The sequence below is a fragment of the Mus caroli genome, unplaced genomic scaffold (genome assembly GCF_978045245.1).
Source record: "Mus caroli unplaced genomic scaffold, Mus_caroli_1 scaffold_6, whole genome shotgun sequence".
Lineage (NCBI taxonomy): Eukaryota > Metazoa > Chordata > Mammalia > Rodentia > Muridae > Mus > Mus caroli.
Genome location: NW_028227261.1, coordinates 106,516,765 through 106,529,535, shown reverse-complemented (window position 1 = coordinate 106,529,535; position 12,771 = coordinate 106,516,765). Strand labels below are relative to the sequence as shown.

Below are 12,771 nucleotides of genomic sequence, written 5' to 3'. Positions count from 1 at the left end.
CAGGTACTAAGGAAGTCGTGTGGCTCATGTGAGTAAGGAGGATGCAGAAGATGAAGTCAGATTCCAGCTGGGTCAGACCATAGGAGGCCCTGTAGGAGACAGGAACTCAGAGCTGGGAGGAAAGCTCTGGAAGGTTCTGAGCATATAGTGGCCTGAGACAACCTGAAGACACCTCTTGTGTATTATAACAATGAAAGTCTAGAATGGGCATGGACAGGCATAGATGAGAAGACAGCTAGTGTAACCATTGAGGTACTGTTTGTTAGACAAGTTTCTGTGTGGCTTCTACTGGTGAGAAGTGACCAGATGTCTGCTCACTGATACAGAGAACAATTGACCAAAGAAGTGGTTCCACTAACATCTAACTTAGTGGACCAATGAGCTTATTACTAAGGTTACAGGAGTATGGCTGAGTTGAAGGCAGCTGCATCCCTAAAAACAATCCACTTCAACTTGGGCCACAACCTACAGAAGCTGAATCCCTGGAGTTCCCTGACTGTAAGGCAGCATGATAGTCAGAGAAGCCTGTCTTACCAGCAGTAGACCTTGCAGGAAGGGCCTTGTAGCTCTTCTCAGTTTCAAGAACTTCCACAGACTTGTGAGTTGTTTATTTCCTGAGCCTTTTAGTTCTGTTAATTTCCTGTTAACAAGCCTCTTTCCAGGACAGAATATTTTAATTTGGGAGACATTGTACAACATCAGTGCAGGTACACACCATACCCCTTCCCCACATCAGTTACTCCAGGGGCCTAATGGGGCCTGACTGTTGTTACCTGCTATCTTTGTAACTCTACTAGATGATTCTTACCCCAAGTGTAAGCAACTCTAACATGGAGCATGTTTAGAAAAAATTATACATGCATGTACTTTAAACACATAGAAACATTTAAAATTGTAAGGTATTATAACAAACACCATGCGTTTACCACACATCTATGCCAGTTCCTCATATTTGTCACAGTTTCTTCCTTTTCCTGTTTCAAGGAAGCTGTTAGTTCCAGTAAAGCTCAGTGCGTCCTTCCTTCATCCCACTTCCCATCCCCCACTGCATCTGAATGAAATCTTTGCCTGACTTAGGTATAACTGAATATAAGCAATTAGTTTTATATTTCACTGCCTCTTTCTCAAATAATTTTCTTGTCGTATTAACTGCCGTACTATAGGGTATACATATTTAAAGTATCTAATCTTTATGTTTTTCCTGTGTCTGTTAATGATAAAGCTATCCCCATAATCAGGGACATGCATACTTGATCACTCCAAACAGCTTCTCTCTGCACTCTGAAGCCCTGCGCCCTCATGGTCTCTCTCTGCCACATCCTTCTGTCCTCTTACCTGGCCCACTAACTGGTTTTCTACTGCTACCCATTAGAGGATATAGTTCTTAGAATTTTATATAACCTATACAGTATATGATAACATAATCACACAACATAAAATCCAGTTTCTTTCACTCTGTGTGTGAATATTATGAAGTTTATCCCTCTTGTTCTATGTATCCATATTTAATTTCTTTTTATTATTGAATAGCATTGTATTCTATGAATATAGCATAGTTTATCTGTTCACCTGTTAGTGGCCATTTGGTTTGTTTATTGCTTTGTCTGTTATAAATAAAGCTGCTGGGGACATTGTGGTGTGGACAGAGGGTTTACTTTACTTGGCTGAATAACCTAGGGACAAAGTAATGGCACAGCTATTACTTAACTTTTCTCAAAACACTTGTTCTACTTTATTCCCACCTAGTTTTCATGTCCTTATAGACAATTTATCAGGTTGGTATTTTTAATTTTAGCTACCTTAGAATGTTGGCAATCTGTTTATAACTTTATTCATTTGCTCAAAGAATAGTTAATAATTTGCTTTTTTTGTCTGTTTTTGCTTTGAGTCAGGGCCTGGCTGTGTTGCTGGGGACGGCCTCTAATTCCTGTTCCTCCTACGTTACCCTCCCTAGTGCTGAGGTACAGCCTCCGCCTCTGTACCAGCTCTTTCTACATCCAGCTGTTTCTACTTCAGTTGAGGTGGTTCTTCTTCAGTTGTATTGTCTTCTTTCTTGTCTTGCTAGCTATAACCGCCATTTTAGTAGTTGAACTAGAGCTTATTGTAGTCATCTATTGCTATTACACAACTTTGCATGTTTACGAAACTTGGGCAGTCCAGGTGTTGATGCCTTCGTCTTGAATCCCAGCACTCAGGAGGCAGAGACAGGTGGATATTTGCTTGGTCTACAGAGTGAGTTCCAGGTCAGCCAAGGCTGCACAGAGAAACCCTGTCTCAAGCAACACACACACAAACAAACAAAACAAAGAACCTTTGGCACACTTGCACTTCTGCCTCCTTATGCTGCTGCTTTCTTGTACTTCGGTTCACGCTTCTCTCGCTGTGCCCCTAGAATACTTGCTTCCACTTAAGGTGGAGTAAAAGCCCGTGGAGGGCCCATGTACTTCCATTTTGGATGTGCCTACAGTAAATGCCTTTGTGTGGATCCATCTTTTTGTGTTCCATCTTTCCTTTAAGGATTTTATCATGCTTGGCGTGCAGCGTGCAGTTCTAACTGGAGGAAACCTTTTACTTCTTTACTTTTTTTTTTGATAGAACCTTCACTGTGTAGACGTATACAGCCTCTTTTCCCTCTGTGCTTGGAAGACAGTGACTGTCCTCTCACGTGGGCTCCTGTGAGAACTCCTCCTCATCCGTCTCTGTGCCTTTCGTCTCACTGCTCTGACTGCTTTCCTTGTGTCACACATTTGGAGACATTCACAGGGCGTGGTGCATTTTCTTCAGTGTCCTGTGCTTTCAGTTTGTTGAGCTCTGACTTCTCAGTTTACAGTTGCATTGATTTGGGGATATCTTTTTTCCATCATTATTTTCTTGTTATTGCTTTCCTGACCCCTTCCCTCCCTTCTCCGAGAACTCCAGATACTTGTGCATTTGCTTGAAGGCCACCAACCACACAGCTGAGTGGGGCTCTTTTTTTTGGGGGGGGGCGGGGTTCGAGACAGGGTTTCTCTGTATAGCTCCGTCTGTCCTGGAACTCACTTTGTAGACCAGGCTGGCCTCGAACTCAGAAATCCGCCTGCCTCTGCCCCCCTTCCCCTATCCCCCCCCCCCCCCCGAGTGCTGGGATCAAAGGCGTGCGCCACCACACCTGGTGTGAGTGGTACTCTTAAAAAAGTGCTTCCCTTTTGTTTTGTTTATAGTCTCTGGCGCAGTGTTTAATCTGTCGTTAGTCCACTAATATATTCTCATCTCACACACATGGAAGTTTTCACTTGGGGTTTTTAAAATATCTTCCTTATTGCTTCTAAATTTTTCAAACATGTGAAATGCAGCTGTAATAGTGTACTATCCCTTTCTACTGCCTTAGCAGTCGTGTCAATCAGGTCTAATTCGGATCCGTAATTATTCTCCCCACTATGGTTCCTGTTCTGTTTCTACATCTGTCTGATGACGTTTGATCTTGTTAACTGCTCTATGTTTCTATGATACTGTAATATTTCTGTAACTTTGTTCTGGACTGCCTTTAAGTTACTGCTTACTTAGAGCCAGTGTGGTGATGCTAGGTGTTGGTTTAGCGATTCACTAATTGGAGGCTAGCTAGAGCAGGGCACAGTCTTCTCCATTCCTCCTCCTCTCAGGACTCAGCCTTTCCCAGCGCCCTTCAGTACTGTGTGCATGAGAGGTTCCTAGTGTGGCTGGTGGTTCTTTCTCCAGCCTTGGAAGGCGTCCTCACATTGAAGTTCTGGTCTATTTGCTACTGAACACTGATCTAGCAGTAGCTCTGGGTATCTCCTGGGATACTTGCTTCTTTTCTCCCCAGTGCTTGAGTCTCAGAACTCTGCTGTCCTTGGACAACAGGACAAGCCAGCCAGTCAGTAAGGTTTTGAAACTGAAGTAGAATAGGCTTCCTTTCCTCTGTGGAGCCAAAGACATCTAGCACTAAGAAAGATTTTTTTTATGACCAATTTTTATAAGAAAATGAGGTGCTCAAAATAGTAAGTGTGTAAGTTATTGGAGACCAGCATGGTCTTCATAGAAATGTCCTCAGCCGTACCTCTCCACAGCTGACATGGAACTTGCTGGGAACAGACCTCTCGGAGGCTCACTTAGAGATTCTGGTTCAGTAGCTTTCGGAGCGCATTTGGAAGGATCGTGCCTGTACGAAGTCTACCCAGTTCTGTAGCAGCACAGATGCACATGAGTAAGGCCAGGCAGGGACATGAAGTGTGACTTTCATGGTCTTACTAGGAGACAGAGGGAACACTGGGTCTACTTTTTTATTTTTAAAAAGGGTGTTTGGGCAGGGAAAGAAGCAATAGAAAAGATATAATGCGGCGAGCAGTTTGATAACAAGTAAAGTAGACAACATTTCAGAGAGAGGAGATCAGCAGGTAGGGCAGGGGAAGTGGCAAGGCAGGGCAGGCAGGCAGGAAGCAGCTTCCTAACTGGAGGTGATAGAAAGGAAGTTTAGGTGATTGTGAGTTCAGAAGCCTTTAACTTGATTTTTGCTTTAAAATATTTACGAGCTTAATCTGGCCTCTGGATCTTTGACCTCTGTCCTAATTGGCACATGCTAGGAAGGGGTAGATTGCATCTAAGGCATCATCTGTCTTCCTCTAGGAAGGACAGATGCTGCTATGGCCTTTGGCCCAGTGTTTGCACCCAGTGTCTAAGTAGGTTCTGTACAGTGCGGTTAAATATGGAAAAGATATGTGTCCTGCTGCTGCTGAAGTGCAGACCAAGAGAGCTTCGATTTCCCTATGTCCTAGTTCCCTAAAACTGTCTTTCAAGGACCCCAGGCTACTCCTTTGTGACGCCTATCCAGATCTCTGCAGTGACACAGATTTCCTTTGGGTGTGTTTCTTACCCTCCTTTCAATGATGAAATTTTCCTTAATACAGAATCAAAAGCAAAACAGGAGCTATGTGGTTCTGCTCTCTGTATCATCTGTTAGCCTTACACCATCTGCCCCACACAGTGGGCCTGAGCCTCTCTCTTGTTCTTGCCATACATGTATTTTTATATCCTTTTATTGTTCTTAACGTTTTCAGCAGCCTCCGCTCATTCTGGCCCTTCCTTGCATGCCTCTCCTTGTTTCACACTGCTCTTTGGGTTCCCTTGACTTTCCTCCCTCCCTGCTCCCTTCCTGGTAAGCGTCCTAAGATTCTGCACCTTCCACACTGTACCCTACACAGTCATACTGGATTCCTTAGGTGGCACTTTTCTCAGGTGCGATTTATTTGCTGTTATAGTATCATAAATTCACCTCTTACAAGATGAAAGAATATCTTTCAAAGAAAAAAAATCTTAACATAATATAATTTATGCTGTGGCATCAGACAGACTTTTTCTTCAAAGCTGATAAAGTTAACTTTCCCTAGGACTCACCAACCACAGGACTCCTCTCCTCTGGAGCCAACTGTCAGTCTCTCACAGAGCTTATTCCTACCACATGGTTTTATGTTGGCATGTTAGAATTCATCCCAAAGAAGCAGTGCTTCCATTATTTCCTCCCCCATGGAAAGAGGAAAGATTCATAGGCCACTAACTCAGTCAGTGCTCACTGCACCCCACCCCACACAGGTGCTTCCGCCATGTCAGGCTTCAGGTTGGTTATCACTTCCATTGGTGTAAATCTCCTCTCTTAAAACATTACAGTCTGAACACTAGTATATGTACTGCAGAGTACTTAAGCCTGATGTACTCCTGAACACTTACACTTAGGTACTCATGTGCCATAGTATACGGTAGCTGTGAGCGTTCTACAAGACTCCATGGCCTCGTCTTAGTTACCACCACTGTCCTCCCACTAGAGGCATCTCCATTCGGACATTCATGGTGGGTACTTACTGTCTTCTCTGTATAATTTTGCCTCAAATGAGTCCTTCAGACTGTGTTTAATTCAGCCTGCTTCAGAACACACTATAGAGACTGAACTAAGCAGACTGTGTCTTTGTGACTGGCTTGCAATTTACTTCTGTTGCCTGTAACAGTACCTTCTAATCCATGTCTTGAAGTGGATCTGTTCAGTACTAATTGTTGCTATATTATGTTCTGCCATATTTAAATTGCCACATTTTCCTAAGACATTCTGTACCTTGTTTGTGGGAGTATGTGAGTTTGCTCTGGATATTTTCTTTCCTTGTTGAGTTTTGATATCAAGGCACTAGCCTTTGACCATTCCCATGGGGGATTTGCATAATTTCTACAATATTTGGTAAAACTGACCAGTGACAATTCCTGCTCTGGTTTGGGTCTGTTGTTTAAAAACAGTTTGGTTACTTGTTGTTTAGCATGGGGAAGAGAGAAGAAAAGAGTTTCAAAAAATATACATTTATTTCATTTCATCATAGTTGGGTATAGTGTCCAGTGCCTGTAGTCTCTGCATGCAGGAGGACCCAGAAGCTCAGGCTCAGCCTCAGCTACATAGCAAATCTGAGGCTGTTCTGGACTGGTTGAGACCCTATCTAAAAAAATAATAATATTTAAATGTCCATTTAGGTTTTGATTTTATCAATTTCATAAATTATAGTTTTATGGAAATTTATCTATTTCATCTAACTCTTCTGATTTATTGGCATAAATTTATTCATAATTTGTTTTGTTTTTGGGTTTTGTTTTGTTTTGTTTTGAAGATAAGGATTCTTTATGTAGCATTGGCTGTCCTGGAACTCACTCTGTAGACCAGGCTGGACTTCAATTTAGAGATATGTCTGCCTCTGCTTCTGCCTCTGCCTCCCCAGTGCTGGGATTAAAGAGGTGCATCACCATGCCCAGTTTATTCATAATTAATTATTATAATTTTAATTCTTTAAGTTTGTAGTGATGCCCCCTTCATTATGATTTTGGTTATTTGTATCTATTTTTAAAACTATTTTTATGAGGTTTATCAATTTCATTACTCTTTCCAAAAATAATTTTGGCATTCTTAATTTGTGGTATATCCCTATCTTTTTCTCTTCTTAAGTTTATTCACATCTTTGTAATTTTCTCCTTTTTACATTTGCCTTGGTTTTTGTATTTTCTAGGTTCTTGTGATGGACATTTAGCTTGCTAATTTCTGGATTTTCTTTTCTTGTTTCTCAAATGAATGTAAAACAAATGCCCAGAAAAAGCAGTCTATGTCAGCTGAATGAATGGGGTCTTAGTGTGGAGAAGATAAGCCAGCCAGGGGTCTGCAGTTGGTTTCTTGTGGGTGGGGGGAGCGCAGAGTATTAGGGAATTTAAAAGCCTGAGTGGGCTTTGGCATGCCTCTGAAAGAAAAAGATGGAAGAGAAGAAAAGGAAGAGGGAGCTGCCTTAGTGCTGTGATGACACACCATGAAGGCAACTTTCATAAGAGAAGGATTTAATCAAGGTTGGCTTACAATTTCAGAGGCTTAGTCCATCATCATCATTGTGGGAAATATACTGCAGCAGACAGCCTTGGTGCTGCAGGGGTTGAGAGTTCTACATCCCTGATCCTCAGGCAGCCAGGACACAGAGAACCACTGGGCCTCAATTAGGCTTTTGAAACCTCAAAGCCTATCTTAAGTGACACACTTCTCCACACAGGCCAGGCCTACTCCAACTAGGCCACACCTCCTAATCCTTCTCAAGCGGTGCCACTCCCTGATGTCTAAGCATTCAAATACATGGGCCTATGGAGACTATTCTTATTCAAACACCACAGGGGCCTACCCAGCTGAAAGTCACTGGCAGCCCTGTTACTGCAGCTTTTAAGACCTTTCATTATGATCATGGATTTCTTTAAAATTTTTGGGCTGGAGAGATAGGTCAGTGGATAAAAACATTTACCACTGAAGCATTAGAAGCAATGTTTACACACTATCTTAGTGTTTCTGTTGCTGGGAAGAGACACCATGACCAAGGCAATGCATATAAAGGACAACATTTAACTGAGGCTGGCTTACAGGTTTGGGGGTTTAGTCCATTATCATCAAGGTGGGGCACATGGCAGTATCCAGGCAGGCATGGTGCAGGGGGAACTGAGAGTTCTATGTTTTACTCTAACTGCATCCAGGAGAATCACTGATTGTCTCCCAAGCAACTAGGAGGAGGGACTCAAAGCCCACCCCCACAATGACATACTTCCTCCAACAAGGCCACACCTCCTAATAGTGCCACTCTCTGGGCCAAGCATTCAAACCACCACAGTTTCCAAGAACTCACATAAGACAGGCAGGCATGGTGACCACCTGCCACCCTAGTACTTGGAAGGCAGAGACAGGGAATGCCTAGAACAAGCCATCTGGCTGGAGTAGCTGGAATCAGTGTACTCCAGTCCAATCAGAGTCCCTGGCTCAAAAACTAAAGTGAAGAACAGGCAAGGAAGATACTTGATATCAAATTTGTGCCCACCACATATGCACCAGCACACACATCCAAACTTGTATACTCACACATACACATGTAGGAGGAAAACAGTTGTGCTTCTGTCCGTTTTTATATTATACGTAGTCTGTCTGTCTGTGTTATTATATATTTCTGAAGAGAATCTTATTATCCAGTGATTCTCTATTTCTAGTGATGGGCTAACTTTAGAGTCTATTTGACAGTAATGTTCCTGTAGTAGGTTGTTCTTGGGAGAGGGATGTTAGTGTTTATGTGTTTCCTTTCTTTTTTCTTTTCTTTTTTTTCACTCTTAGTTTGAGCCATTTTGTTTTATGTTTTAAATGTATCTTTGTTTGTGTATCCTATCTGAAAGTAATCTTTATTTTATAATTAATATTGGTTTAAATAATATTTAATATAATTGGTGATTATATTTTTGTTCTATTATATACATTCTTTTTAATATTTTGTTTTTTTAAATTTTATATATAGGATGTCTATATACCACATGCTTGCCCATGGAGGCCAGAAGAGGTCATCAGATCCCCTGGAACTGGAGTCTAGACAGTTGTGAGCTGCCATGTGGGTGCTGAGAATTGAACCTGGGTCCTCTAGAAGAGCAGGCGGTGCTCTTACCTGCTGAGCCAAGTTTCTAGCCAATATTATATGTGTTTTTCTTCTGCTTGATGGTTCTTGTTTCATTTTCACTTTTACTTTACTAATTTTAGAATTATATACTTGTATTAGAAATTATAGACCATATTTGTGCTTTAGCAATACAGGTTATTTGGGTGTTTAGAATATTTTAGTTCCATATTTGCCCCACAAGATAAATGCTAGTTGTACAGCATTTATTGTATAATAGTCACATGCAATAAAGGCAAAGTTACTACATAAATTCAAAGTTTAAGGGCATGGATTCTAGTCTAGCCAAGAGAGAGATATGGGAAACTGAAAAATTGTGTGTCCCTGTAGAAGCCAATTGGTAATCATTTCTATTCATGACCATTATAGCAAATTAGTCTGAGAAGAAATAGGTCTTATGTTGAGAGATGGTACTAGTAGTATTTCTCTTTTTCATTTGTAGCAACTGCGCTCCAATATCCGAGAAATGGAGAAGCTTTGCTTGAAAGTGCACAAGGATGATCTGGTCCTTTTGAAGCGAATGATAGATCCTGTCAAAGAAGCAGCAGCAACAGCTACGGCAGAGTTCCTCCAGCTCCACTTGGAATCTGTTGAAGAACTCAAGAAACAAGTCAAGGACGAAGAAGTGTTACTTCAGCCTTCTCTGACTAGATCTACAACTGTTGATGGTAACATGTCTTACTTTTGATCCTACTGACACAGTTAGGAAAGCTCACCTACTCAGGTGTAATGAACAGAGAGAGGCCCTTGTAAATCCTTGTCGTTGCTAAGCCAACTCCAAACAGATCAGACATGTGTACCCTGGAAATTTTGCAAGATAAGATTGTGTGGATTGGAACTTTGTGGCTTCTAGTCCCTGCTTGCTTGTATTGAAAAGAGAAGTTTAAGTTACTCCTAAAGATAATGTTGTCCTTTTGTGCAGTGTGCATGTCTCTCCTCCGCAGTGTAGACAGGAGTTGTTCTCATCAGGCTCTGACGTCACTGTTGTGTTTCTCTCCTAATATGAAGAGTCTATGGTGTGTTCATGCTGTCCAGAACTTTTGTGAAGTAATATTCTAAGAAACAGTCCTATGAACACAGTTATGTCATTTCTAAGGGTGTATTTGATAATCCTTGGTGACACAATGCTATTATCTTTTATGCAGAAACAAATTGGCATCATTGTACTTGAAAGTAGCTGGTTTTTGTTTGGTTGGGAGGTTTGGTTTAGATTAAGTCTTATAAGTAGTGAGTGGAATAACTAATAAGGTTTCTGTAATTGAGTTATCTCCTAGGAAGCCAAAATTTTAATCACCAAAAATTAAATTTGTGAAGTGTGTCAGCTTTATTTTATAACTGCTGCCTTTGTTTCCTTTTCTGTTGTAATTGTTTATCTCTCATTTTTAATTTATTACATTTTATATTTTATATATTTAAAGAGACTTTTAATCCTTATGAAAAATATGGGCTACAAAAGAATTAGAAGTTAAAGTGAGAACCTAAGGGAACTGTAGCTGGCCAGGTTTCCTTCTTATCCAGCAGAACACTCTTGGTGCCATTCCCTATCTCTAAATTAAAATGTGTGCATGTTCACTGCCAATGATTCAGAAGTTTGCAAGGAGATGCAGAAACATTTAGGCTGCCTAGCAGAGTTTTTGGGTAACCTCTTTTGTAGTCTTTGTAACTTGCACAGTACTTTGCACATAGTGAACTGTTTGTATTACAAATACAAGACATGGACAATTTCATCGTCATTTCAGATATATTGCAACAGAGCTGGGCATGGTGCTGCATATGTGCAATCCAGCACTTGGGAAGTTGGGCTAGGGTGAGCAATTGGGACTTAAAGGCCATCTTGGGCTATGCAAGCCTTTTCTTATAAATCAAATCAAGCCAAAAATAAAATAAAATAAAAAAGTGCTTCAGTTACTTCTCTGCCTAGGTAGTGCTAAACTGTAAGTGCTCAGCCCTTAGAGCATGTGTCATGCTTTTGGTAGTTTGTCACTACTCTTTTCACAGTTCTATGTGATCACTACCATATTGGTACAGAGGAGATTTCTCCTGACATGGAGCAAGAGCTGCTGCTCCCCGGGCCTTCTCAGCCCACATGTTGATGGACTCGCTTCTATACTGAGACCTATGACAGTGCTGACAGCAGTAACAGTGACGATTACAGCATTTTCTGGAAAGGGGAGTTGGCACCAGCCTCCTATCATTTAGCTTCAAGTGGCTTATCTCTTGTGTTTGCATCTGAAGCAAGACACTTGAATTCATCCAGGATTTCTCTCACAATAGTAACATATAATTGCTTTAATTTGTATTTTAATATTGCATTGTATATGTTTATCCAAGTGCAACTATTTGTGGCCTGTGCTCTTGAGTATATATTAATGGGGAGTTATCTGGTCACCCACTCCCTGTCACTTACCCTTTGCCACAGTTGGAAAACTAGTGTGAAACCCAAGATCTGGCAGAATTGGAGGAAGTGTGTGTGTTAAAGAAATGAAAACAGGACAGAGACAGAAGATGGGTGCAAGAAACAGCATGTGAACCTAACTTTCAACTATATTGATTCTCAAACCTCTAGATTCATGGACTATCAGATGGTCTGAGCCTAAGATGACTGTGCCTCATGCCTAAGGTGTAGCTGACACTGAGCAAGCGGAGACTTCAGTTCTCACTGCTCACTGTCTCACCCCAAGTCCACTGTCCATGCAAGGCAGTCTCTGACAGCACCTGACCATTTCCCAGAGGAAGCAACTACTCGGTCGCCTTCAATGTAGAGGCTCCTAACAGAGGAGAATAATGAGAGGAACACAGGCATGGACCTTCATGGGCTTTTGAGGTGGAGCAGGATTGGGCATGTGCTGTGGCTGTCTGCTAGCTGTGGCCTCCTGTCACTCTGTGTGGTTTTGTCCTGTGTGCTCTAGTTTCTCCTTATTTTTGCTTTGCCTACCCATTATAGTAGTGACAGCCTGTACATAGAACTGTGTGCTGTTTGCATAAAAGTTAAATGTCTGAAAATTCTTTATGGATCTGAGTCTAAACACATTGGTTGGAAACAGAGATTCGGGAGTAGTCTTGCCACATCTCTATGAGTGAGATAAACAATACAAAGACAGTTTCCATTTAAGGATAGAGATAATGAGTAGACTAGGGCATCTAATGTTCTCTGGGAACCGAAGGAAGTTTAGGGGAGCTGTGGTTTGTGCTGTTTCTGTTGTCCAGATTCTGAGAGTTCTGATGATAGCCAGTCTCTGCCAGGCCTGCTTGACATGGGAAGTTCCCTTGTGTCTCATGTGTGACTTTCACATCCCTCTCCTTGCTCCCATCAAGAGGGATGCTGATTTGTGTTCATAATGGAGGTTCATGCATTCGGGGTGGGGTAGCACATCTCTCCAGCTTCTGTCTGTCTTCCCATCCCCACATCCAGGACATGTATCTCAGTGGCACAGCAGGAAGGGGATTTTAATCCATTTCAACAAATATCCTCAAAAGAAAAGCTCTCAATCTTAAAGCTGCTGGGAACGTCAGACCAGCCTGTAGAATCTGATGTGTTACTAGGGCTTTACCACTGGTGTCTGCATGCACTGAATGGTTGTACTGAACACATCACTGTTTTTGTCTGTTAATATTCAGAAGTTACATCTCCCATTGACTATAATATGAATATCCTCTTCTGCATTAAGGTGTGAATTAGAAGTCACTTTATTTAGATAGATTGGTTTATGTCCAGTGATGATCAGTAAATTAATTTCATTTTTAAGGTATCAAAACTTGAAAAGTTTAAGGAATGCCTTTCAATTTATTTAGT

The 12,771-nt window shown here is 41.5% G+C and overlaps 1 protein-coding gene across 2 annotated transcripts in view; it reads left to right on the top strand.

Annotated features, from left to right (window-relative positions):
* The window catches only part of Stx17 (syntaxin 17), a 50,779-nt gene that overhangs the window by 23,561 nt on the left and 14,447 nt on the right, over positions 1–12,771 (top strand). For both annotated transcript variants that reach the window (XM_021160570.2, XM_021160571.3), the window contains exon 4: positions 9,421–9,646. In XM_021160570.2, the coding sequence (XP_021016229.1) occupies positions 9,421–9,646 (226 nt within the window). The remainder of the gene's footprint in view (positions 1–9,420; positions 9,647–12,771) is intronic.